General features: G+C 35.2%; 4 protein-coding genes across 5 annotated transcripts; all 4 read right to left on the bottom strand.

Moving 5' to 3' along the window:
* Nucleotides 1–466: 466 nt before the first annotated feature.
* Nucleotides 467–2,077, bottom strand: LOC111402002 (phytolongin Phyl1.1-like). Its single transcript, XM_023030016.1, has 2 exons — nucleotides 1,873–2,077; nucleotides 467–1,567 (listed from the first exon to the last, which is right to left on the bottom strand). Exon 2 carries the CDS (start codon nucleotides 1,515–1,517, stop codon nucleotides 696–698), a length of 822 nt encoding a protein of 273 aa, XP_022885784.1. The 5' UTR covers nucleotides 1,518–1,567; nucleotides 1,873–2,077; the 3' UTR covers nucleotides 467–695.
* Nucleotides 2,078–3,406: 1,329 nt separating this feature from the next.
* On the bottom strand, nucleotides 3,407–10,488 carry LOC111402000 (chromatin structure-remodeling complex protein BSH). 2 transcript variants are annotated; one of them, XM_023030014.1, is made up of 10 exons: nucleotides 10,374–10,488; nucleotides 10,186–10,274; nucleotides 9,386–9,480; nucleotides 9,113–9,184; nucleotides 8,899–8,946; nucleotides 8,680–8,763; nucleotides 4,455–4,493; nucleotides 4,277–4,359; nucleotides 4,059–4,121; nucleotides 3,407–3,762 (listed from the first exon to the last, which is right to left on the bottom strand). In XM_023030014.1, exons 1-10 carry the CDS (start codon nucleotides 10,424–10,426, stop codon nucleotides 3,663–3,665), a joined length of 726 nt encoding a protein of 241 aa, XP_022885782.1. In that variant the 5' UTR covers nucleotides 10,427–10,488; the 3' UTR covers nucleotides 3,407–3,662. The 2 variants fall into 2 exon arrangements, with proteins under 2 accessions (XP_022885782.1, XP_022885783.1); XM_023030015.1 differs by having other exon boundaries at nucleotides 3,480–3,787.
* A 3,619-nt stretch (nucleotides 10,489–14,107) lies between these two features.
* LOC111401999 (RING-H2 finger protein ATL58-like) lies at nucleotides 14,108–17,702 on the bottom strand. Its single transcript, XM_023030013.1, has 3 exons — nucleotides 17,041–17,702; nucleotides 16,834–16,916; nucleotides 14,108–15,687 (listed from the first exon to the last, which is right to left on the bottom strand). The coding sequence occupies exons 1-3, from the start codon at nucleotides 17,320–17,322 to the stop codon at nucleotides 15,606–15,608; spliced, it is 447 nt and encodes a 148-aa protein (XP_022885781.1). The 5' UTR covers nucleotides 17,323–17,702; the 3' UTR covers nucleotides 14,108–15,605.
* A 2,137-nt stretch (nucleotides 17,703–19,839) lies between these two features.
* On the bottom strand, nucleotides 19,840–24,258 carry LOC111401998. Its single transcript, XM_023030012.1, has 5 exons — nucleotides 23,764–24,258; nucleotides 23,559–23,629; nucleotides 21,738–21,843; nucleotides 20,919–21,051; nucleotides 19,840–20,136 (listed from the first exon to the last, which is right to left on the bottom strand). Exons 1-5 carry the CDS (start codon nucleotides 23,865–23,867, stop codon nucleotides 19,972–19,974), a joined length of 579 nt encoding a protein of 192 aa, XP_022885780.1. The 5' UTR covers nucleotides 23,868–24,258; the 3' UTR covers nucleotides 19,840–19,971.
* Nucleotides 24,259–24,493: the final 235 nt, after the last annotated feature.

Genomic DNA, 24,493 nt, shown 5'->3' with positions numbered 1-24,493 from the left:
AACCAATCTTCTTTCTCATACAGCTACAGTGCATAAAAAATACACATTTAACTCAGGCCATTAAACAACAAACTATTTGCTAAACCAGCACCGAGTGAGCACTGACGACCAACCATCCCGGCTCTGTCAGCAATCTCTTTTTCCCCCTATGTTGGACAATCGCTTGATGGCCGTCCAAGCTCACTTCTCATTCTGGTTCCGCTAGTGCCGCAAGTCCCATCATCCCAGCAAGGGGAGTAATGAAGCATGTCATTTTATCTCAGCAAAGTTAGAGAAGAGTGAGATGACGATACAAATTGCATAAATACTGTACAAGCATACATCATGTAGGATTGTTGATCCATGGATTGCTAATAAAATGTCAGGATATAATGACCAAGAAAATCGACATGTAAGTACAGCATGCTATGTGTACGGCCAATCACCGCCTCTCCGAACTCTTAATTGAAACTAATGTACTGCGTAGTAAAAAGATAATAACTGTAAAAGATGAATTATGAAGCCACAACGCGAAATTTGAAGGTTATACCTTTTAAGACACACAAAGCACTTGATGCATCACAATATGTCCACCTGTGTACCCGGGTAGGCTTTGAAATTTGCATAACAAAGCCTTGGTAATCTTGAATTGGAAACTCTGGCTTCCGTTCAAGATGGTGATAAGGCTCAAAGTCAGGGACGAACAAAAGGGAACTCTAACGAATGCACTTCACACCATGGCATATACCTAACCAAACTAAGAATAACACAAGACACACTAAAGCATCAATGGCAAGAACAATCCGCACATGGCGACACCATTTTTTTTGGAAGTTTTGAGAGCTCGACCTTCTCATCGATCCAATATCCTTATGCAACGAGACTGGAGAAACTGATGGACCTTGGTCGTTAGAATCTATAGCTCCTGAATCAACCATTACTCTATCTGTAGATTTCCGATGTTCCTCCAATTCAATATGTTTCATAACAATTACATGTTCCTTCATTTGCTTTTTCTCTTGCTTGCTCAGCTTTCCCAATAAAGGGGCTTTTGTAGAAGATGCACGGGTCTCTATCGGACCATTGGCATTGTTACCTGGCGAAGGAGAGAGCTCACTAGTCTCAGCCTGCCACTCAGAACCCGTAACTGAGAGTTGCTCCAATGAGGCAACCATACTTTTTATGGCCGGAACCAATTGTTCTTGTAGACACACAGAATTCAGATTAGACATACTCCTGTTTGAACTTCTTTTGGCCACCTTTCTAAATTCATCCTTCAAATTTTCTAAAAACCGAAGAAATCCCGGGTTGCCAAGACTCTCATTCACTATAGCGAAATACACACAGCCATCCTCCATCAGGAACCCAAATGTTTTCTTATTCATTGTCTGAAAATACCATCTGTGATAGGGAGGAGTCATCTCTAAGCACAATGCAGCCAAGTTCTCAATTTCATGGTCTGCATCATTATAGGCGTACAAAACTCGATCCCCCTTCAGTACACAGCAATAATATACAATATTTTGAGTTGAATCCATATGAAAAAAGGCCAAAACCAATCTCAATATTCACAGATTGAATACAGCTCCTGCCAAATAAGAACCAATCAAATCGCTACCAACCATTTCAGTAATTAACGAACCTATGGAATCAATTTTGGAAAAATTAAGTAGAAAAATTCTTTAATTAACGAGGCAAACACCAAGCGAAGGGATAAAATATTATCAATAAATTGGAACTCAAGAACCGTGCCCTTCATTCACGTGTTATCTTTCAGCAAATCCACATCAAATTCAAAAAACCCAGAAGTCAGAAAGTTGAAATATCAAGTGATGAGAAATAAGAGTAGTGTGTGGTCAACGAAAAAGCAGAAAAGCAAGATTTGTAGCTTACCTGGAATTCGAGATTTAGTTGATTGCAGATTTCTACAACCTGGGACTTCCCCACCACAGCGACTAAACTCAGAGATAGAGATATGGGCTATTTGGGCGGTGATCTTTGGACTGAAACAACAGGATCCAGTGACGATGACTTGATACTGTACCGGTGATTGGCGTTTGATGGTTGACAAAGTTCGAGGTCATAATTTTACCCTTGACTTTTTCTTTTGTTAACGTCAATATAAGGAAAATTGCTCAATTGGCTCCCAACCAATTATCTTACTTTCAAGTTAGTTCCAACTTTAAAAAAGAAGTTAGTTAGTCTTCGACCGGCGACCGAACATATAATCAGTTCTCAACAATAAAAATCTCAAATACATCTTTATTAGGTAGGTTCAAGTATTGCTAATTAGTCGTCAAGAGCGTTTGGTCAAGTTGGCAAAAAGGCATGGCCTGGGAAACTGGGTTGGCTTCGACGAGAGTTCAACCCACGCTTGAGACATCCGCCTTCTCCTTGAAGAAGATTTAACCGGCTGGTGTGGTTACGGGTCTTGTGCCAGCTCCTAGGTTTACCTAGTGCACACTGGTGGTCGGGCCTCCGCTCTAAGAGTGGTCGGGGCTCCGCCAGTAGCGGCTGCGGGTTCCTGGGTTATCAAAAAAAAAAAAAAAAAAAAAAGAGTATTGCTAATTAGTCGAACAAACCCGACTTTGTACTGTATCACTTGTTGATCAATCTGGTTGGCATCTTAGATCATTACTTAAATCTCGTATGTTCAATTTTATGAAGTTAGTTTTTGCTTTTGAATTTATCTTTCCGTTCAGAGTGACACATGTTTTTAAGAGGATTGCATGATATAAATGGTGCAATTATAATGAAATGTTGGAGACCGACTTAGTCTTTTTAAAAATTGGGATCAGAGATGCTTTTTTTTTTTTTTTTTGAAATAATTGCCGCAAAACTAGTGAAAAGTAATGGGATGAAGAAAAGACAGGTGTAACCATGACGTCACTTATTTGACATTTTAAAACATTTTCATTTGCTTGCGTTTTTCAATGTTAAAAGATTGTACAGAATATGCATAAACAAATAAAAATTAATTATTGATCTTACGAAACTGCTTTCTTATAATTGATTTCTTCAAACTTGTTTTAATTTAACAACACGGGAGATTGGTGATAGGTAGGAGGAATGCTCTCCTTTAATCATTAGGTATTTTAAATTTTTTTTGAAAAGTATCTATAAACTGTTTAAATTATAATTAAATAAAGCGTAATGAACACGTAAATAATACCTATGAATCTCTTAAAATATGTAAATAAAGTAACTTGAGTGTTTATAAATAATTTATAAACACGAGCCATAGTAAAGTGTTAAAGCTCAACAATGACATGTTGAGAACTAATTGCACGATATCTACGTATCAGAAATAAAGACGTTAAGATAATTGTATAAAATAGCGTGAACAAATAAAAATAGAGACAGCCGATCTCAACTCTTATTTCGAACATGGCTCGGCTTGTTCTTGTAGTAGTTTTGTCTCTATGGGTTAAAATATGAATGATTCGTGTTTCTTGATCTTTATTTCTAAAATAAGCCATGTTTCTTGATTAAGCACACAATTCAACTACAAATACTAAATTCATTTCAGAAAGGAAACTGGGTATTGAAGGGAAGAAAATAATTAATAGATTAACAAACTACATATTTTCTGACGCAGAATGCTCAAGTGATGCCGCCTTAAAATAAATATATACAAGATAGGAAAGGGTCAAAGTCAAATCCCCCAAGTGATTACAACTTTGTCATCGAATATTCCTTTCTTCCCTTGCCTTAAGAGCTTCCACCTCCTCATTTGATAGGAGATCGACAAATGGTTCGTACACGTCCCACTCCTTTCTCTTCCTGCAAGGAATGGCTTCCCGATGAACTTGAAGCATAAAAAATAATTCATTTCAATAAAAACCGAAAAAATCTGCACTACAAGATTTGTCCAATGGTTTTTGGCCTTTTTGGGAAGCACAAACCAATTGATGCACTCGCTTTGGTTCAAACAATAGCACAATAAGAATTGAATCATAATGGATCCTTGAAAAGACGAGGACACATTTATCATTTTACTCTAGAATATTAGCATTTTTCCGTGCATCAAATACTTTTGAAGTTTCCAATCTAGGATTTAGTACAGAATACTAACGTACCGAATGACACTCGATTTGTTACCAAACAGCTTGACCAAGTCCACAGCATTTCCACCTGTCTTGCTGACAGTGATGAAGGGAGGAAATAGAGAAGCATTATTTTATCAGTATAACTTGACAGTTGCACAATATAATTTCATCTGTTCCAAGGATGCTCGTTCTTTTTGTTTCCAAGGTGAAAAGGATAGCAAAGTAACTTGAAACCAATATTAAAATACCTGGCAGAGAAAATTTCACCCGCTCGTCGCCCTTTCTTGCTTAGTCTGCTTTCCTTTGCAGAAGTCACACTTTGTACAGCGATCTAATCATTAGAAGACAAAAGTTGTAAATGGAGATGATTCTGATTGCAAATGGGTAAAATGATAGGCTATTATGAGTATTGAATTGAATTCTAACCTCGTAAAGTTGCTCCCTGATTGCAATAGCAATGGCAGGCTGCAAATCAAATAGGCAATCAGTTTTCCTGAAGCAGACACTTACCATAGCAGAAGTGAAGGTAAAATTAACAATGTCAATACACGTGTCAAAGAGAATAGGTTCCCAGAAGTAAGACGCTTCATACAAGAATAGTTTTTCAAAAAGGCATTAGAAATACAACAGTACTGCCCAATGCAACACAAATCAGCAAACATATTGGAGACATCATAGATGATGTAACGGAGGACAACAAGAACAGCACCACAAAAGCAACAACATGCATGCATCCCCACACGCATACAAAGAGAGAGAGAGTACTAGTTGCCTGAACACGCTAAAGATTCTGTTCCTCGTTTATCAGAAATTTAAATAAACACACACATAAAATAGGACACGCTGCGTATCAGAGAAGTGTTCCGGAATGTCCAAGGCATATCAGCATTCAATACCAGTGTTGGACATTAATGCTGTTAGACATTAATCCTCAACCCTAGGAGGAATGTCCATGCTTCACAAGTAACCTCATATCAACTAGTTAAGAAGAAATCATTGATAGTTTGTGGGCTTGGAGCTGAGCAAATAAAAACTATTGCATGCAGGAAGGCTATAATTGTCGTCGGACGAACTTGGAGCTAAGCAAATAAAAATATCCTATGCAGGGAGGTTATAATTGTCGTTGGAAGAACTTGGAGCTAAGCAAATAAAAATTAGGGAAAATTGCAGCCGAGGTATCAAACCTTTCGTTTATTAGCAGACTTTGCCCAAACCTTTTATTTGTGCCACTAAAGGTACCAAATCTTTCAAAAATTCTCACCCGAAGTTCAAATGGATGGAAACTATTAGTAAATCCGTTAGTTGACCTAAAGTCAACATTTTGACTGCATTTTTAAGGGTAAAAATGTAACATTAGGCTTTTATATTAAAGAATTAAAATAATTAAATTAAAAACCCAAAAATAAAATAAAAAGAAAAGAATTTCAAAAACTTTTCTTCTTCTTCTTCTTCTTCCCTACACGGCTGACCCCGTCCCACCCCACCCCACACCACACCACAAAAATCAACCAACGTCCACCCACCCCAATTGCGCCAACCACTGCCATTCACCGCTCCTGAATCGATCGACGACCATCATCCACCATACCCAAATGAGCTCCCAAGGCGGTTTCAGGCAGTGGTCGCAATAATTTAATTAAAGATGGAGCAGCTGAAGACAATCAGCCAAGAGCTCGCAATGAGCTCCCAAGGCAGTTTCGGGCAGTCAAAAGAGTTTCTTGACCTCATCAAGTCCATCGGCGAGACTCGATCCAAGGCCAAGGAGGACCGCATTGTTTTGCGCGAAATAGATACCCTCAAAGCCCGATTATCTAGTCCCAATACCTAGAAATTCAAACTCAAGGCGTATCTAATGAGTCTTATTTATGTTGAGATGCTGGGCCACGACGCCTTGTTTGGTTATATTCATGCTGTTAAATTGACCCATGATGAGAGTTTGTCGTTGAAGAGGACTGGTTATTTGGTGGTGACTTTGTTTCTAAATGAGGATCACGCTTTGATAATTTTGATTGTGAATACGATATAGAAGGATTTGAAGAGCGATAATTATCTGGTGGTTTGTGCCGCTCTTAATGCTGTGTGTAGATTGATTTATGAGGAAACAATACTTGCTATGTTCCCGCAGGTGGTGGAGCTCTTGGAGCATCAGAAAGAGGCGGTGAGGAAGAAGGTAGTGATGGCTCTCCACAGATTTTATCAGAGGTCTCCGGGGTCGGTCTCCCATCTCATTTCCATCATCTACCATAGGTCGTCGACTGATTTAGGAGCGGTGAATAGCAGTGGTCGGCGCGATTCGGGTGGGTGGACATTGGTTGATTTTTGTGGGGCGGGGCAGGGTTGGCTGCGTAGGGAAGAAGAAAAGTTTTTGAAATTCTTTTCTTTTTATTTTATTTTTGAGTTTTTAATTTAATTATTTTAATTCTTTAATATAAAAACCTAATGTTACATTTTTACCCTTTAAATGCAATCAAAATTTGGTCAAAATGTTGACTCTAGGTCAACTAACGGATTTACTAACGATTTCCATCCATTTGAACTTCGGGTGAGAATTTTTGAAAGGTTTGGTACCTTCAGTGGCACAAATGAAAGGTTTGGGCAAAGTCTGCTAATAAATGAAAGATTTGGTACCTCGGCTGCAATTTTCCCTAAAACTTATCTTATGCAAGGAGGTTATAATTGTCGTCGAAAGCTATGTTGCTCGGACTCGGTTACGGGTATCATGTATGGATATGTATCTGAGTGTCAGATCTTATATTTTCTAAAATATTGGATATAGTGATATGAATAGAAAAAGTCCAAATTTCGAACACGTGTACTGGATATGTCTTTCAAACTTCAATTTTTTTTACTAATTCAAGCTATTGTTTTAAATAGATCAAAATCAATTATTCACGAAGAAGAAAAATGGGTATTGAATAAGGGGTTAATACGAATAAAATAGAATTTTGAGCTTTAGTTTTTAATTACGAGAATTACAACATATTATATAAAATAGAAAATAAGGAACTTGATTGTGATTTGATCTTAGTGGAGAACTAAGTAGCATTATATGAAACCATTTTCATTTTATTTGTATAAAACTAAACCATAGATACAAAGAGGGAAAGAAGGGAAAAAAAGAGAAGAAAATGGAAAAAAAAAAAGAAAGGAGGAAAAGAAAACAAAACTTAGCTCCACTGCCTTTCTCCACCCTCTCGACAGCGACACCAAATTTAGAGAGAGTAGAAATGAGAAAGAAAAAAAGGGAAAGAAAATGAAAAGAAAGAAGGAGAAGAAGCAAAAACGAAGGAGTGTCCGATTGAAACTTGGAAGATCCGACACATATTCCATAACCATACCCGTGTCGTGTCATGTCCGACACGGGAACTCCAACTATTTCGAAGAGTCCAAGCATCGGAGGTCAAAAGAACATGGAGCTAAGCAAATAAAAATTATCCTATGCACAAAGGCTATAATTGTCTGAAGAACTTGGAACTAAGCAAATAAAAATTATCCTAAGCAGGGAGGCTATAATTTTCTGAAGAACTTGGAGCTGATCAAATAAAAATTAAGCGATGCAGGCCAGCTACAATGAGAATATTGTATCCTGTTTATTAATGTTCCCTTTGCCAGAAGAAGTAATTCATAACATCGAAGCTTAAGACAATTTTTGTGATCTGGCTCTCTGTTGAAGAACACGTTAGGAAGAATCAACTGGTAAGAATCTGTAAGCCTTTAGATGGTGATTTAGGTATAAAAATAATCTCAGAGGATGGCATGGCAAACCAAGGTACGGGCTCCCTGCAGGTCAAATGGGTACATTTTTATATAATTTAAATTCATATTTTCAAGGCATCATGTGACCCAAGGATTACATCGGCATATGGGGAAATTTGAGCCTGTTTCAATTTGAAGCTGATAGTCTACACAAGATAGCCTATATAAGTTCGATTCATGTACAAATTCTCAGTATGGAAAAGAAATTTAAAAGGAAAACCACACAAATATCCTAGACAGGACAGGCAGCTTTGCTATGTTCGTGAATACATACTGATCACCAAAAATAGTACAATTTACGAACTACTAAGGCTTCATTTGTTCACACTCGATAAACTTTTTCATTTGAAAATCATTCTTGTTAGAAGACATTATTCTATGTTTGGCAAACCTTTTTTCTGTAATTGCCAACCACTAGCATGCGTGCACTGATGGCTGACTAGTTGTCACTAATGAGTCTTCAAATCATTAGAGATCAGTAACTGGTCTCCAACGACAACCCGGTAGTCCTTAGCAACACACCCGAGGTTGTCTGGACCAGCTAATAATCTCTGGCAACCAACTGATGGTCATCATCAATTGCTTGATGGTCCTCGATTATCATCAGGTAGTCTTCAGCAACTATATGGCAGTAATCAGTGACTGACAGGTGTTCACTAACTGGTCATTGGCATTCAATTGGTGATTATCAACAGCAAGTAGTGCTTTATGGCCGTCGGTGGAGGTTGAGTGGTTTATTTATCTCTGATATAAGTTGGTATAAGTTTTAAAAACCAAAAGAACAAAACATGTCTAGTTAGAATCACTTGGTTTTCCTGACTTAATTATTTTCAGTTTTACCGCTTTTTCTTAGCATACCAAATATTGAAAATGCGAAAACATTGCAAGTACTTACTCCAACTTCTGGGTCTTCAATGCCCATATCTTTGCAAAAAATTCTAGCAAATTCTTCAGGATCACTCTCAAAATTGTTCAACTCCTGAAATTCATTTTTTATATATTCTTGTCAAATGACTAAAGCAGCACATATCAAAACCACTACTTATTTCACAAGATCTACAAAATTCTCATGGGGCTGTTCAAAAAATAAATAAAAGCACGTGGGTGTACTTACCCACAAAAAATGGTCCTTGATGATAGTATGGTTAACTCGAAGGTCTAGCTGGTTCACAATACATAAAGAAAGGAACAAAAAATTACCACCACTACTTTTAGTTCATTGATTAGCCAAAAGAAAATGCAGAATAGTTACAAATAAATACAATAAAATAACACATTTTAGCCTCAAGGGCGGGCTAACTGGAATAACAAGTTAGTCTTGTCAAAACCTTGATGGGGACAACTCTCTCTCCAATGTACATATCCTGTCCTTCATATGACCGAAATTCTGTTAGCTGTGTCTGCAACAAGTGTGATTTGAACATCAAGAATCATAAATGGTAGCATTGGACTTTTTGGAGTTAATTCGATAGTATATTTTTGAGAGAATAAAACAGGGGCTTTCTATACCCAATTTTTATTGAAATATAGAGCATAACAGAAAATGGTGCGCCAATACAAGGACAAAAAAGCAACTTAAGAAATGGATTGTTATATTATACTTGGATGGATTGAGCAATCTGTGTGACAAAAGCAGGCGGAAGCTTCAAGTCTTTCACTGTTCTTTTTGCAAATACCACAACTTCAGAATCAGGATCTACAGTAAGAAAAACATAAACTTAGTTCATGGCTTTGCAAAATGCACAAGTAATGAGAGATAGTATGCGAATAAATTACTAGTACAGATCATCCAGTACTTACATAGTTCAAGTGAGGAAAATGTAATATCAGTTACGGGTAAACCATTTAGGCGAATCGAACATCCCCTCTTGCACATACCATAAAATCAACTCGGGTTAAGACATATACCCCACTAGTTGGTCTTAGGGTGTAGTTGGGGGATGAAGACCAAAGTGAAAAGGACAAAGGGAATAATACTCTCCACTCTATGATCTAAATTAAGGTTGAGATTACTATAATATCAAACTGTTTATGACTCACGTTCCTAGTTCTGGTGGGATGCTAGAACTTTCACCCCCTAGATGCTAGGATCCTACCTCGAACCTAGAAAAGCATGCCATAAGTGGGGGAAAAAAATGTTTCAGTCCGTACCGAACAGGAATTAAGACAACTGACCACTCTATTTCCTGACTATCATAGTTATTTCTCGCAGTGTTGAATCTTTACTACCGCTACACATCTCTTCACAGCTGACATATCATTTTATCAGTTTCGTTTTTCACAGAAAAACGTTTGGCACCCAGGCTCATGAGTCATGACTAAGCATAAAATAATAATAATAATCAATAATCAATAGAAGTGCAGAATATACAGTTGAAGAAAGTATAGCATGAGTAGCTACCAGAAGGGTTCCAGGTGAACGCATCTCTAAATCTCTGGCCATCGATTTCAATATCCAGACGTATAGGAACTAGGTTGTCCGAAGTCGGACTGCATAGGAATTACAACTCCGAAAATCATTATATGACAAAACAAAACATAGACAGAAGAAAAGAAATCAAATTACTACTAATTAATAGATTCACTTACATTCTGAACTTGACGAGGTTCTTGGATGTACCCCATGCTGAGTGCGATTTCATATTCGCTAAATTACTCTCCGATTAGTCCCTGAAACGACACGCAGACTCGCCGAAAGTCGGTATTATTTATCGAGGTCAAGGGCGAATTTTGATTTTTAGGGGTAAATAAAACGGATTAATTGTAACCGAGGTCACTGAACTTCATCCTACCTGCAAGTAGATTACTGAACTTTAATTTCCGGCTCTTGGGTCACTCAACTTTGGTTTAACGGCAATTAAAAGTCACCACGTCAATGGGACGTTAGAATATAGGAATATGATGATTTTACACCGAGCTTATAGGAATTTAATGGTTGTACGCCGTGTATAGCATCCTCACAAAGGAGGGGGTTCGCATCCTATAAAAAATCGCGAGCCCCTTTCTTGTGAGGGAGGCCTTGATGTACGAGTAGCAAGAATATAAGATAGAAGTTGATGACTTGAACGTTAAAGCTATGGGGAGAATGATGCAGACTACCACATGGAATTAATTGTCACTTCTCGCCAAATTAATTAAAAATTCAAAGAACTATATCTTTTACTTTAATATAAATCATTTTTTCAGCATGGGAAAAAGGGGAAATTTTTTAAGGTTTTCAAGTCTAATTGTTTGATCGATTGAATTGAAGAATAGGAACTGCATTCAAACTAGAGAGAACGAGGACTTGAATATCAATGAAACAAGTGTAGTCGTAATCACGTCATAGCAGGTGGATTTTGTCAATAAATATGATGTTTGACCCAATTATTCTCTTCTTTTATTTTCATTTTTGCGAAATACAAATGCCTTGTCCACATGAATTTTAAATCCATGCTTTTATACATTAAGGATTGAGACTAGGTTTGATCTGATAGCAAGGATCGTTGGGTTCTAAAGATAGACCATACAAGATGGTCTAGTACCTTTTTACAAGAGCATAGCAAGCCAATTAATTGATTTCAAGATCGATTAAAAGTCCATTGCAAATTAGTAAATTGACGAGGGAAATGAGTGATTGATGAAAAGCCTTAAAAGAATTTTTATTTTTCCTGGTAATAGAACGCTATTTTGAGGTTTCAACTGGGGATGGGGTGTTTTTAATTTAGTTTTCCGTGGATGTGAAAAGTATTTGAATAGTCCATGTGGAACTCAACATCATCTACCATTAGCTTTGACGTTCACGTCATCAACGTGTGTTATGTATCCTAGCGGTCTAAAGTGATTTTATTGTTGTTAAATTAAAGTTTGGTGACTCAATTGCTAGCAATTGAACTCCAATGATATATTTGTAGGTAAAGTTAGGGGTATAAGCGGTCCGATTTTATCGATTTTTGACAAATTTTCAAATTAAACCTTTTAAATCGATTTGAGAAAAATCCAAACCTAAAAAAATCATTTTGAATGGTTTGAAAAAAACTCAAACCGAAACATAACGGTTTGGTCCGATTTTAAACCATCGATTTCGTCATATATTTTTTTGCCCGTCTACTTTTATGTCATTAATTTATTGAATTCAATGTATATTTATATCTTACTAGCAATAAATCTAAAACAAACTAATCCCCTGTTTGAACTAAATTTTTTGGACAAAAAAATGAAAATTTAGACCGTTATCCCACAGGTCCAGCCGCCTTTATTGACTAGCTGTTTCATGTGTAGGACCCAACCCCCTCTCCAACGATCAATTTTCTCATTATGATGATATGAAAAATATGGCTCAAACAAGGGCTAAATATATCTACTATAAATTCAATTACCAACTAAATCAAAGAGAAATCAAAATAAACTAAAATATAATTTTTTTTTCTTTTTTGTTCACAATTTTTTAGCTAATGATGATACAATAACGCTACAATACAAGTCTACTAAATTAGATATAAGGCCCCAAAAACATAATAATGTCCAGCAAGACCTCGTTATTATTATATCTGAAAAAAATGATACTGATTAGACAAAGAGAATAACCAACCACAATAATAAAGTAATTGTTTATAATATCTAAATATAACAATTACACGAATTTACGTTTGTACGATATTACGAAACGCATTTAATTTCAGATTTTTACCTTAGTTTGCTCAAAAAAAAATTTATTGATTTGAAATTTTATTCGTAGCAAATATTATCACCGAAGATCTAGCATCTCTTTGTCTCCAATTTGGTATAATGGACTTTAATTCAACTTTGAAGAGGCGTGAAAATTTTGAAAAGAAGTGTGTGGTGCCGATAGTTCAAGACTATATTGGGTGTCATTGGAGTTCATCTAAATTCAGAAGAGGAAAATGGTTTTTGATAGATTGTATTAGTTTTGAGATTATTAGATATAAATTAGGAATATTGGATAATAATAATATATCTATATTAGAAAATTGGAAATTGACAAAAATGCCTACAAATGACAAAACTATTGAATTTTACATATTTAGATGAAATTTCAAAAAATTTTATTTTTTCATTTTTCTATTTTTATATATTTTTTCACAGGTCTGGTTTGGTTTTAAACCGTAATTAAAATTTTCAAATCTAAACCAAACCATTTCGACCAGTTTGGCTTGGTTCAAAATTATTTCGTTGACCGAATCCACGTGGCACCAAATCGACGGTTTCTAAAATGTGATTTCGGATAGATTTTTCAATTTTGAGGTTTTTGCTTACAGCCCTAGTTAAAGCAGTGACCTCCAATACAATTAACATAAAATAGACGTGGAAAAGTAAAAACAATATTCGGAAAACAGTAATTATATTCTCACCACATTTTTTATTAGTTGAACCACTATTTAATTATACTTAAAAGCAATATATCGTTGCTCTGCTCATTGTATCACTTATGCTCTTAACTTTTTTCGACTCATTCTTATCCTCAATTTTTCATTAATTAGCACATTTCATATTCGATAACAATTTTTGTCCAAAAATCTCATTGAAAAGCGTAAAACGAATTATTTTTTAATCATAATAATAATAATAAATACTAAAGTGTGAAAAAAATATTTTTCTCACATTTCAAAGCATACAAACATAATATTCTGACAAGCACCATTACCTAAGACAAAAACGTGCTAAAAGGTTAAAGATAAAAATAAGACTAAAATGTTAGGGATATAAGTGTTATGATGAGCAAAATTTATGGTTCATAAATGCAATGAAAATGTAGTGTAATGAATAAAAAATTATGGTGTAAATAAAATTACTTGATGAGAAATTGAGAGGTTTTTTGTTCTAAAAATTATTTTAAATAATTAATTTATAAAAATGATGAGACAATTTATGAAATTGATTATGTAAATTTATAAATATGGTAATTATATTCATACTTTGTATAACATGTGAAAATAGGTTTAATTCTACTCAAAAGAGATTGTTAAACAAATTAGGAATATTGGTCTTCATAATTGAATCGTGTTGTCAATTTTATAAAATTCGGATTAAAGAGGATTGATATAAGGTGATTCGGGATCCTAGTACGCATTTCGTTATCATATTTTTATAAAACTTGCATTTAGTTATAATCACGCATTTAATTTAGTTAATTTAGGCTTTATATTTATAAGTAGTTTATTAAATCATAATTTAGTTAGCAAAAATATCAAGAATTTCTATTGTTTCGGTTAAGGCGACGATAGATAAAATTGAACTAATCAATCTCTGTGGAACGATATTCGAACTCATTTAATCCACTTTATTACTTGTTAACGAACCATACACTTGCAGTAGTTTTAAATCGAAGGAAATAATTTCGCGAACAGTTCTCTAAATTCAGTCCTAGGAAAATAAAAAAACAAAAGCGACACTGAATGTCATTGACATGGCAAAATTCATGAACTTAAATGACATATTTGTGAAAATAAATGAGTCTGCATAAAAGAGAGGGTTACAGCAGGCCAAAACCAAACATGTCAAACCAAAAAAATAAGAAGTCCATAACAGTTTCAATGAAAAGAAAATCCCACAATTTAAACTGTATAGCAGTTCAAGATAGTCCATATTTACGCTATTTCCTTTCTCATGCATGGAATTGCTAGAAGCAAATCAAATGTACTAGCATTTCATGACATTGTGATTGTAATAGAAGGTTGAGATAGTAATAAGCAACAAGTAACTTCCCTGCTGACTAAATTGATTTAAATTCCAAGTTCTTATAGCCTCATGATAAACCAGTTCCACACAATTGCTGCAGGAAAATTGTATTGAACACATTTCTTAACCACAATAATCATCACAGTTTGCTTCTCATGAAAACAGAAGACCATGAAAATCATCACAATCTGCTTCTCATGAAAACGGAAGTCAAAAATCACCCCCTTCATTTGTCGTAGACTCAAAGTATGTCAAGAAATGAAACTTAATTGAAGAGTAGTGGTTGACATGTTTTTAAATTCAATTAGCGGGGACAGGGGTGAATCCTTTGATTCCTCCACCCCCCCACCAAACCAAAATAAATAAATAAATAATCCAATTAACTTTCGTGTAAGAAAAAACTGGAGTGCTTTATGACCATATTATGTGATTTTATGATGGCTTAATCCAGTAAAGTTTTCTTACAGTAAGACAAAGTCTATCCTCCCTTATTATCTTCTGCCGTATCTCCTATCTCGAAAGTTAATTATTGCTAAGCATTGGTCTCTTACTTAATAGCTTATATAAATTAGTTGATCTTCCAAATTGCTATTTTTACTCACTTTAGAGAATGTCAAATACATTTATCTTCTAACATAGACGCAAGCGTTAATATTAATGAATGAAGATCGAAACTCATCGATTCAAATTCAATACTGAGAAACAATCAAAGAACACAATCATAACATGTTGATTCACGTAGAATACCGAGAATTGACAATCAAGACTCCTTGATTTGCATACGAACACCATCCATAGATTAGTTGATTCCGAAGAATACTAAATTATCAAAGCAAAATTTACGCAAACTCAAATATATTTTAGATTCGTTGATTGTAGTGGTGTTATGAACTATATTTTTTAGACAAAGTGGTGGCAATACCCTCTAACAGTTGGTATCAGAACTAGAGGTCTCGTATTTGAATTGTGCTAGAGCATTCTCATAGACAGGGTGGATAATGCAAGAGCATGCTTGAAAACGAGAGTGGGCCCCGACGGACTTGGTTTGGAGTGAATTCTTGGGCTTGATTCTGCTTAGCTTTTGGACAAAGCGGTAGCAATACTCTACATCATCTTCCAACGTAGATATCACGTTCGAACTTCCTACCTTACATCCTTTAGGTTGGGCTGTATTGCTGTCTTAAGCTCCATCCTCCAAAAAAAGGAAAAAGCAATAACCTTTCCTCTACAGAAATGATTAAAGATCCCCCACTAAGCAGCAGCCATTACTCAAGAAACATGCACATTAATATATTTCAAAATTGCATTTACTCACTTTTGAGAACGATGCACATATAGTATCTTATCCAAACTTCTCCGCTTATATCTTTCATGCTCTGCACTGTCCTAAGCTCAATTCATTCTCTCAAAAGAATGGGAAAAGAAAATAACCTTTTTATGGCATAAATGTAGATCTGGACAGGATCGATTAGGTTTATCCCCAGATTCCGAATTCGTTGGACATTTTAACAGATATAATGCTGGTATCAATTGAAGTGGAAAAAGAGGATTTATGTAGCCGACCCTAATATTTATTGGGTTACGTCTGATCTAGTTCATGTAATAGTTGTCATGTCACTATAGGCAAGTTTTGCAGGAGTCATGTCTACTGATCCTTTTCTTTTTCTTTTTTACTGAAACTAGTCGCTTTCTTGATTAAGCACCAAAACTTCAAACAATTTTAACCCTGGAATCATTCTAAACCAAAACCTAGATCAATCAAAGACCTGCTGCTCCTGCTAAGTATCACATAGAGTTCACTCAATCACCCCTCCATTTGCAAAAATCACAACTGTCATGCACAAGATACTTCATAATTTCCTTGCCAAAGGCCATTATGAACCAAATGGATGTTGCAAAATGTGATAGGATTCAGCTCTTTGCGAGTTTCAAAATTCAGGCGGATCAAAAGTTCAATCAGCCCTGAAAGTTCTCATTGTGTCATAGTAAAGCTACAAACCAGTATTTGTGTGTGTTTCAAACTAATAGCACATTTGCAAAAGATAAGCTGATTATGTGCAAAATTAGTAGTCTCCAGACAAGTTTTTTGGAAATTCGAATATTTCAAATAGAACCATGGGAGAAAAAATCATTTTACAAAAACAAAGCTTTTCAGTCACTGGACATTACATCACCGATCTTAACATCAGGTCTTGGAAACTCAGATATCCATTTGAAGCTACAGGCTTTTGTTTTTCTATTTTATTTTTTGACGAGCTACAGGCAATTTGAAGACAGAGAGATTGAGGACCAAAAAGATAAAAATATATAACATTAAATGCATTAAAGGAAATCAAATCTAACAATAAAACTGCAAACGAAGATAACTCACTGTGTCTCTTTGACAGAAAAGCTCTCCTTGAATATAATTATGGGTAGCATCTCTCTCACCTCCTTCTTCAACCCCATTTCACACTGCCAACACAACAATAAGAAAATCAAAACCAGTCACACATACAAACAAATGCTATATTGATCCGCCACATATGTCTAAAAAGGCTTCGGATTCTGGTAAGTAAAGGATCTTTATGGAGCTCACCCTGGAGATTTCAGAAGTACTTTGAAAGGATGATAAGGAATTACTTGTCCTCATTCTTAAAGAAGACCAGTCAACCCTCCTCCGGCGAAGATAGAACAAGTAAAACAGGAGAAGAAGAATGAATGTAAAGAAAATTGGAACTGAAAATATGAAAGCTTGGTAGAGTTTTAACTCAGCTGCTGCTTTTGTGCAACAATTATTACCACCATTACTGGTAGTACCATTTTGAATTCCAGCTGTTGTTTCTTGCCCTTGAATGCTGTTTTTAACATTACGATACATCACCAACAGAAAAAAGAAAAAAGAAAAAATGCTTCCCTTTCTTCAAATCCCACTTGTCAATAACAAGAAAAATCACATTTATTCAAGGAAAATAGATTTAGAACACTTTAGAGTTAACTTTACTTATAGATTGTTGAATGCCCAGATGAGAACAAATCGAAACTAGATTTCATGCTTGATTAGAGGGGTTCTTGGGATGCCAAAAAAAAAAAAAAACCTGAAATTATGCAGGTAGAAAAGAAGTGAATGAAAACTGTAATTCAAGAAGCTATTTTTCAGAATTAAAAAAAATAATAATCTGGATTTTAATTTTGAGATATAAGATCTATACAAGTCATGAAATGCATCCGTACTCTGATCGTTCAGCACACCACTCACCGTTGTTTATACTTAGCCTGTAAGGATTAAATTAAGTTTTAATAAATTTTGGTAAAATTAATTATTGACTTTTACTTATATTAAAATCTAAATTTTATTTTTCCAGCAAATAGAGGCTAAATTTAGTTCTTGTTTGATTTCCTTTAAAACAAAATAATTTATTTTTTATGCTCAATTTTAACCACACGTTTACACGATAAAATATTTTACACGTAAATCAATTTTTTTTAAACTTTTTAATCACACGTTTTTCAAAAAATTACTATTTAAAACATTATTTTTACACCATAATGATCATCAAACAGAGCTTAATTTTCCACAAACCTTTGTCTTTTATGAATATCGACGGGTCCAAATTACAATTCTCAACAAAACTTACGATTATTAGATGAGCTCTTTCCTCGTAATATGTTAACAAAACACTTGCGATTCTCAGCAAGCAAACACTCTCACTTGAAACTTTAATACCCTAATTAGATTATTAAGCCCTGTTTTGTAACTTTTTTTTTTTTTTTTTTTAGATTATAAGTTGTGAATGTCATAAACATAAGAAAAATGCTAATTATACATAATTCCCTTTATATAAGAGTGTCCACTCTCTCCCAAGAGGGGGGACCCCACATAAATAAAATATTCGAGTAAAGTCCCCCGTGTGAAAGAAGGGACACCTTTATGTACATATAATTATGTATCAGTAGCATCACTCTAAATATAAGGCTTGAATTCAACAAGAGCCTAATTACGAAATTTTTTCAAACGTCAATATATAATAATATTACAAATATAAAAAATCATATATGAGAATTTTTTTCTCAGGGATTAGGAACCCACTGGCCTTCAATTGGGTGTCACTGGTTAAAAAATGAATAAATATTACATGTTCAATAAAATGTGTGATCAAAACTTGAGTTTGATCAACTTGTAAATTCAAAAAAACTGGATCAAGCAGCGTCCAAGTCATTATATATAATAAGTTCCCACGTCTGGAATTAGCATCTACTGTCAAGAGTAAACCTTTAAGAAGATTTATCTCTTCTTTTACTTTATAAACTAGAAGTATGGAATGGGATTTATTTTGAGTGTGACAAAGTGAGATATTTTATCCGTCTCGTCAAATTTTTGACATTTTGATATATAATAAAACTTTAATCCTTTTGATTATTTATATCTTCAACGAGTTTTTAGTTCTATCGAGTATTTTCTTCACTTTACTTCGCATCACATAAGGGAATCATTTTAGCGAAATATTTCTAATCAACAGCTAACAATTGACTTCATAGGTAAAATCGTTCAATTAAATATCTTAAGAGCCCGTTTGGTAGCCATTTTCTTCAAAATGCATTTTTCTCTCTTTTCTTTTCAACCACACATTTTTTATTAAAATAATATTACTCGTAAATCAAAAACTTTTCCTTATTTTTCAACCGTACATTTCACATTAATTTACTATTTTAAAATACATTTTTACATAAAAATGTATATCAAACACCCCTTAAATATTTAAGGATATTATGTCAGACTAACTCTTGATTGAGAAGGGTAGACACAACAAGGTTCCAGCGAACCCATCGATTAAATGTCATTTTCACTGACAGAAACTTTAAACTATATACTACTTCCATGGCAATATATCAATCGATTAAATGTCATTTTCACCTTATTTTATGATTTTTCCACAATGATTGAACCTTTCATTTTCGTATACTATATTTCAAGATTATTAATAGGCAATAAATTAATAAATATCTTAAATCTCGACAACTTATGATTGGACTCCGCCAAACCTACCAACCCTTCTCATTCAATTTCAAAAACAGCCGTGCTACAATACCCGCATGAATGACCGCGAGGTTGACACACCACACACACACGAAGGTCAAGATTATTTTATTTACGGGAGACCCACACCGAACATGTGAGTACACGGTCTCGTTTGGCATTTTCCTTTCAAAAAGCCAAACGAAGTAGACTAATACCATTGCGCTCGAAATGACCTCGCGGGTTGTTTGGCATTTTCCTTTCAAAATACCAAACGAGGCAGACTAATACCATTGCGCTCGAGATAGTCTCGTAGTTTAGGATCAGTTTCGTCCTGCCTATAAAGACTAGAAGGATCATGCCAAATTTTGACGGAAGAGATGCAGAAGAAGGTTTGGATACAAAAATTCATATTTATACTCACTGATATACTACAAATCAAAGTTTTATGTACAAGCAGTGTTACCAATAACCGAGTTGTTCCATTTTATGGTAAAGAAAAATACTCATTGCTCATACATCCCTGCCTTTTAGCCTAACTTCTGTAAGGGAGTACGGTGGCTTCTTTGGGCTTGAAGGAAAGGTGCTGAATTTACGAACCAAGACCTTGAAACACGGCAATAATAGTATGTAGAGTGTGCCCATGATAAATGGCGCAGCAACAACCCATCCCAACAGCTGCATATATTTTAAGAAATTACCCAATAAATAGACCAAAGTAAATAAATGGAGATTGCCAGAGAAAATTAAGAGAATCGAGAATAACAAAGTACGCGTATACATCAGGTTCAAAATTTCGAATACGACTTGCAGAAAATAGTACAAAAAATAGAACCGTGTCAACTATGTTAAAACACTACATTTATAAAGATAGCCATCTTAAAAGCTTAATATTTACCCAAAATGAGATAAGAGAATCTGTTCATCAAACCTTTTAGCCTCTCTAAAGATTGCTAATATCCATTTTGTGAGAAATTATAGAAAGCTACTCAACGCTTTTCCCTCAAGCTTAAGACACGCAGCAGTTTAAGGTATTCTTTGTCTGACTGTATGGCTGCTACTGCAATATAGCATTCCTAGAACCCTGAGCAGCAGTTCATATACGTAAAGAAAACGGACTACCTATGAAAGCCAATCTGACTAAGGCTAAATCTACTAATTAATATGATTATCTTCCTTATATTCTTCTAAGCATGGGAAGAGTTTCATTGTGCCTATTAATTCTCACATGCCTGTAAGCTGCTAACTTAAGCTCTAGTCGAGGACAAGCTGCTCTATTTGCATTTGAAAATAAAAGTGGTAAAACCCCCCAATCCTCATGATTCACAAACACGATTCTTAGCCAGGTATAAAACAAAGCAATGAATATATTCCCTGGCAGATGCAAGCCCAATTAAATGAAGAAGCGAGATGCCCCGGGGGGGGGGGGGGGGATGTGAGGGATCGAATTGGTTACGTACTGCATGGACAATGCTCTGCAAGACTTCTCGTGAAGCTTGGCCAGTCAACACCTTCTTGAAAGCATCAGACGTTAATGGAAAATGAGGTCCACCGGTAATGAATTCACTGAAGCGTAAAAATGGAACCACTAGACTACAATATAAAATAATAAAAATGCAAAAAGAAACGAATTAGAAACTTAAAGACATTTGTCAAGAAACAATCAAAGGATTAGCTGATAAGTTAGCTGGAAAATCACTGCTGAAGAAGAACCGAACCAAAAGGAAGTCATTAATTCTACTATTTCAAACAGAAGTCGCACAAACAAATTATCCCCAGTATATATCCTGTTTTCTCTCAGTTAGCAGGGACAATACATACCCCAATCTAATTGTTGGATTAGGAAACAAAAAACTTCTAAAAGAAAAGAAACTGCATTTTTTTACAACATTGTCCGAACAAGGGCAGAAAGAAGGAAAACTTGTGACCACTGATGTTCTCTGTCATAGGTCTCCAAAACATATGGAATCGTGCCCATAAATGCTAGACCAATCAACCAGTCATATCAGTAACTAACCTATTAATTTTATAGCTCAGACAAAAAGAACAACAATCATCCAGACCAGGATCTCTGCATCCTAGAAACTCCTAGGGACAAATCCTAGCAGCACGTGGTGCACAAGAGGATGAACAGTTAATGGGCTACTAGACTTGCATAGCTAATGAATTAAAAAACATGATAAATATTCATAACGAAGCGTTTTGTATGAAACTGTATGTCAATAATTAAGTCGTCTTAATTCAAAGCATGAGAGTTGACGTGCTCAGCGAAAAGTTACCTCAATTCAACTGGAGTAGCAATAAAATTTGTCAGCATCACAGTTGGAGCATGGCAAAGAGATCCCAGCACTGCAATTGCCATCCCACAGAGAAACACGGTAACCCCTAACAAAGATGATTAAACGCAAACATAAGGTGGTGTGGTCATCCAAATTATCTATGGAAACCCCATATACTTGGCAAGACAACTTCTTTATAAAACTCCCAACTGTATCAAAGTTAAATCCACAAATAACCCAACATAAAATAAAACTTATTTAGGGAACATGTAAATTATCTAAAATAGAAATTTAAAATCGATAAAAAAGAATTAGAAAATAATATTAATGTTACTTTGTGAATCTAAGTGGCATAGAACTATCCCACAAGGACTTAAGAAGTGCACAAGTAAAATTAAAATGATGTCATCGTGGAGCAGGCTCAAAATAAGCTTATTTCACAATCACTTTGCATAAGCGAAGCTCTGTTACTAAAATGTCTCAAGTTCCATCTGGGCAAGACCAAACTTTTGAGGTTGGAGCCTCATTATCGAACCTTAACACTTAAGATGATTGAGCTATCTACTAGCCCAGAGCAATCGAAAGCATTATAGGTAAATGGGTGCCTCCTTAAAGAAAAGCATATAAACATCTTGTTAATCACATAGCAGCATAAGAGAGGTGTCACATGGCAAAAATGGTTGTAAGAGCATATGGTAAAGATGATTCAGGAAATCTAGTGAGAGTAAGAGAAATGACACTAGTCATGGAGCTATTGAGAATTGAGATTTGTTATAGGCTCACCAACAATAAAGCAACACATGTCCAAATGATGCAAAAAAAAAAAAAAACTAGAAGCCCCATAGCTTAGGAAAACTATAAATACAATGTGGTTTTACAGGGAAAAGAGGAATTATTAGAAATCTTAGCCAAATTCATGCTCTCCAACTCCTAAAGCCATACTTGACAGTGGTCACCACCAAACTCCTTCGAGCTCCGGTGGCCGGAAAAGGCTTTGTAGAGGTGGCCAAGGATTTGTTGGCTTGCATTTTTTGAGGTCAACAATTAGTACATCACTCTAAACATGAACCAAATCAATGAGAAAAAGACACTTTCAGAATATTAACATATAACTTAAAGGTTGCATCAACTAATAGATGCATCGTTTTTTTCTCAATGAAAAATAAAATGTCAATGAGAAATACAGCACTTATGAATCTTGCTTGGGAGAGTGAAGAATATATCCGGGGCAGCGTTAGAGCCCGATGGTGTAACTTAAGAGTACTTGAACTTTGAGAATGATGAAATCTTTCGGGTGCATGGATAAAGGTGAAAAACAAAAACCAAATTGACTGGATGTGCAATTCATCATTCTGATTACCGGAAGAAAAAAACTATTAGAAAACGGTGGAGAAATACATGAAAATCTTTTTATGTATTCGTTGGAGAAGTACGAGGAAATCGAGTCTTGTATTCCATAAATTTCATGGCATTAATGCAGCTCTATCCCTAAAAATTAAGATATATCTCGTGCCTCTCTTTTGGATCAACTTCGATTTGCACTTGATATTACACAACTAAAATCACCATTCCCTACATCTCTATTCTTTTCTACGTGCTAGAAAATACAGCTACTTATGTTACGGACACCCTTAGTTATTCCAGCAGATCTTATATAACAGACACTATTTTCAGAGAAGTAATTTTGTCGAGCAGTCAATGAGCTATTGAGCAACTGGGTTACGGTGGAAATGAACTCAATAAGCTTCCCTTTTTTCATTTCTGCATCCAATCTCAATATATTTAGTTTTCTATAACAATTCAACTGAAATATTAAAATACCACATATGGGGAACACGCCCAAAGTGATCCCTACAGCCCCTGAAAATGCCAATTGCTTCGGCTCCGCTCCCCTATTAATATTTTCAATAAAAACAACAAATTCATGAAATAATTCAGTAAAATCCAATCGACAGACCCTACTTCCACTAAATAAATCATAACTGTAATCCTTAAAATAACTTTCATAAACATAAACGAAAATCACCTGCGAAGTATTTGGAGAAACGGGTCGACGATCCTTTTCTGGACCCATTGTCCTGACCCGAATCCGATGTATTTGGAGAAACGGGTCGACAATCCTTTCAACATGTCCGCTATCTCTCCAAGTATTGAACTTATCTTTCGGTTAGATTTGATTTCTCTTTTTCAGTTTAAATTATTCTGGGGAGCTTGCTAATTTAATTCAGTTGACAAGATGGATCACGCAGATTGATGCGCTACTGAAAATGCTGAAATTTAATTAATTTTTGATAATTTGAAATTATTTCTGTCTGCATATTCTGACAGAGAGTTGAATTGTTAACTAAAAATTCAGATTCTGAAAGTGAATTTGACAGAGCGAGGATTATGAAGAACATCCACGAGACAACAATGTCGTTTCATGAGTGTAATTACATTATCCTTTTACCGGTAAATTTTGTTTATGTGAGGTAACGTAAAGCGGGCGGAAAATGACAAGAGAGTTGGAATCTGGGTGGAGTGTGAAGTGCCAGCATTTCCGCGCCACCGTTTTCATTATAGGGAAATTTGCACCTCCAGTCCCCATGCATTTACGAACATTTCACTTAGATTCCCATTCTTAATTTGTTTGGCAATCATGTTCGTAAGCCTACAAAATGGATGCATATAACTCCTTCTAGATGGTTTTCGTCAAAAATTTCCGTTAAAAGGCCAACTGTCACCATGCACATGGCCTATATATTCCTTGAAAGTGT

This window comes from Olea europaea, chromosome 10 (genome assembly GCF_002742605.1).
Source record: "Olea europaea var. sylvestris chromosome 10, O_europaea_v1, whole genome shotgun sequence".
Classification (NCBI taxonomy): domain Eukaryota; kingdom Viridiplantae; phylum Streptophyta; class Magnoliopsida; order Lamiales; family Oleaceae; genus Olea; species Olea europaea.
This window is presented reverse-complemented; position numbering and strand designations above follow the sequence as displayed.

What these genes read in the sequence shown, in the direction of transcription:
- LOC111402002 (XM_023030016.1), bottom strand. Translation starts at nt 1,517, where the DNA reads ATGGATTCAACTCAAAATATTGTATATTATTGCTGTGTACTGAAGGGG.
- LOC111401998 (XM_023030012.1), bottom strand. Translation starts at nt 23,867, where the DNA reads ATGTTGAAAGGATTGTCGACCCGTTTCTCCAAATACATCGGATTCGGG. An exon ending in GGGCGTGTTCCCCATATGTG is followed by an intron (nt 21,844 to 23,558) that starts GTATTTTAATAT and finishes CATCTTTGTTAG; the next exon opens with GGGTTACCGTGTTTCTCTGT. An exon ending in GCTACTCCAGTTGAATTGAG is followed by an intron (nt 21,052 to 21,737) that starts GTAACTTTTCGC and finishes TTTATATTGTAG; the next exon opens with TCTAGTGGTTCCATTTTTAC.
- LOC111402000 (XM_023030014.1), bottom strand. Translation starts at nt 10,426, where the DNA reads ATGAAATCGCACTCAGCATGGGGTACATCCAAGAACCTCGTCAAGTTC. An exon ending in AGAGAGTTGTCCCCATCAAG is followed by an intron (nt 8,947 to 9,112) that starts GTTTTGACAAGA and finishes ATTGTGAACCAG; the next exon opens with CTAGACCTTCGAGTTAACCA. An exon ending in TCAGGGAGCAACTTTACGAG is followed by an intron (nt 4,360 to 4,454) that starts GTTAGAATTCAA and finishes TCTAATGATTAG; the next exon opens with ATCGCTGTACAAAGTGTGAC.
- LOC111401999 (XM_023030013.1), bottom strand. Translation starts at nt 17,322, where the DNA reads ATGTATCGTAATGTTAAAAACAGCATTCAAGGGCAAGAAACAACAGCT. An exon ending in GTACTTCTGAAATCTCCAGG is followed by an intron (nt 16,917 to 17,040) that starts GTGAGCTCCATA and finishes TTGTGTTGGCAG; the next exon opens with TGTGAAATGGGGTTGAAGAA. An exon ending in TTTTCTGTCAAAGAGACACA is followed by an intron (nt 15,688 to 16,833) that starts GTGAGTTATCTT and finishes TCATTTCTGTAG; the next exon opens with AGGAAAGGTTATTGCTTTTT.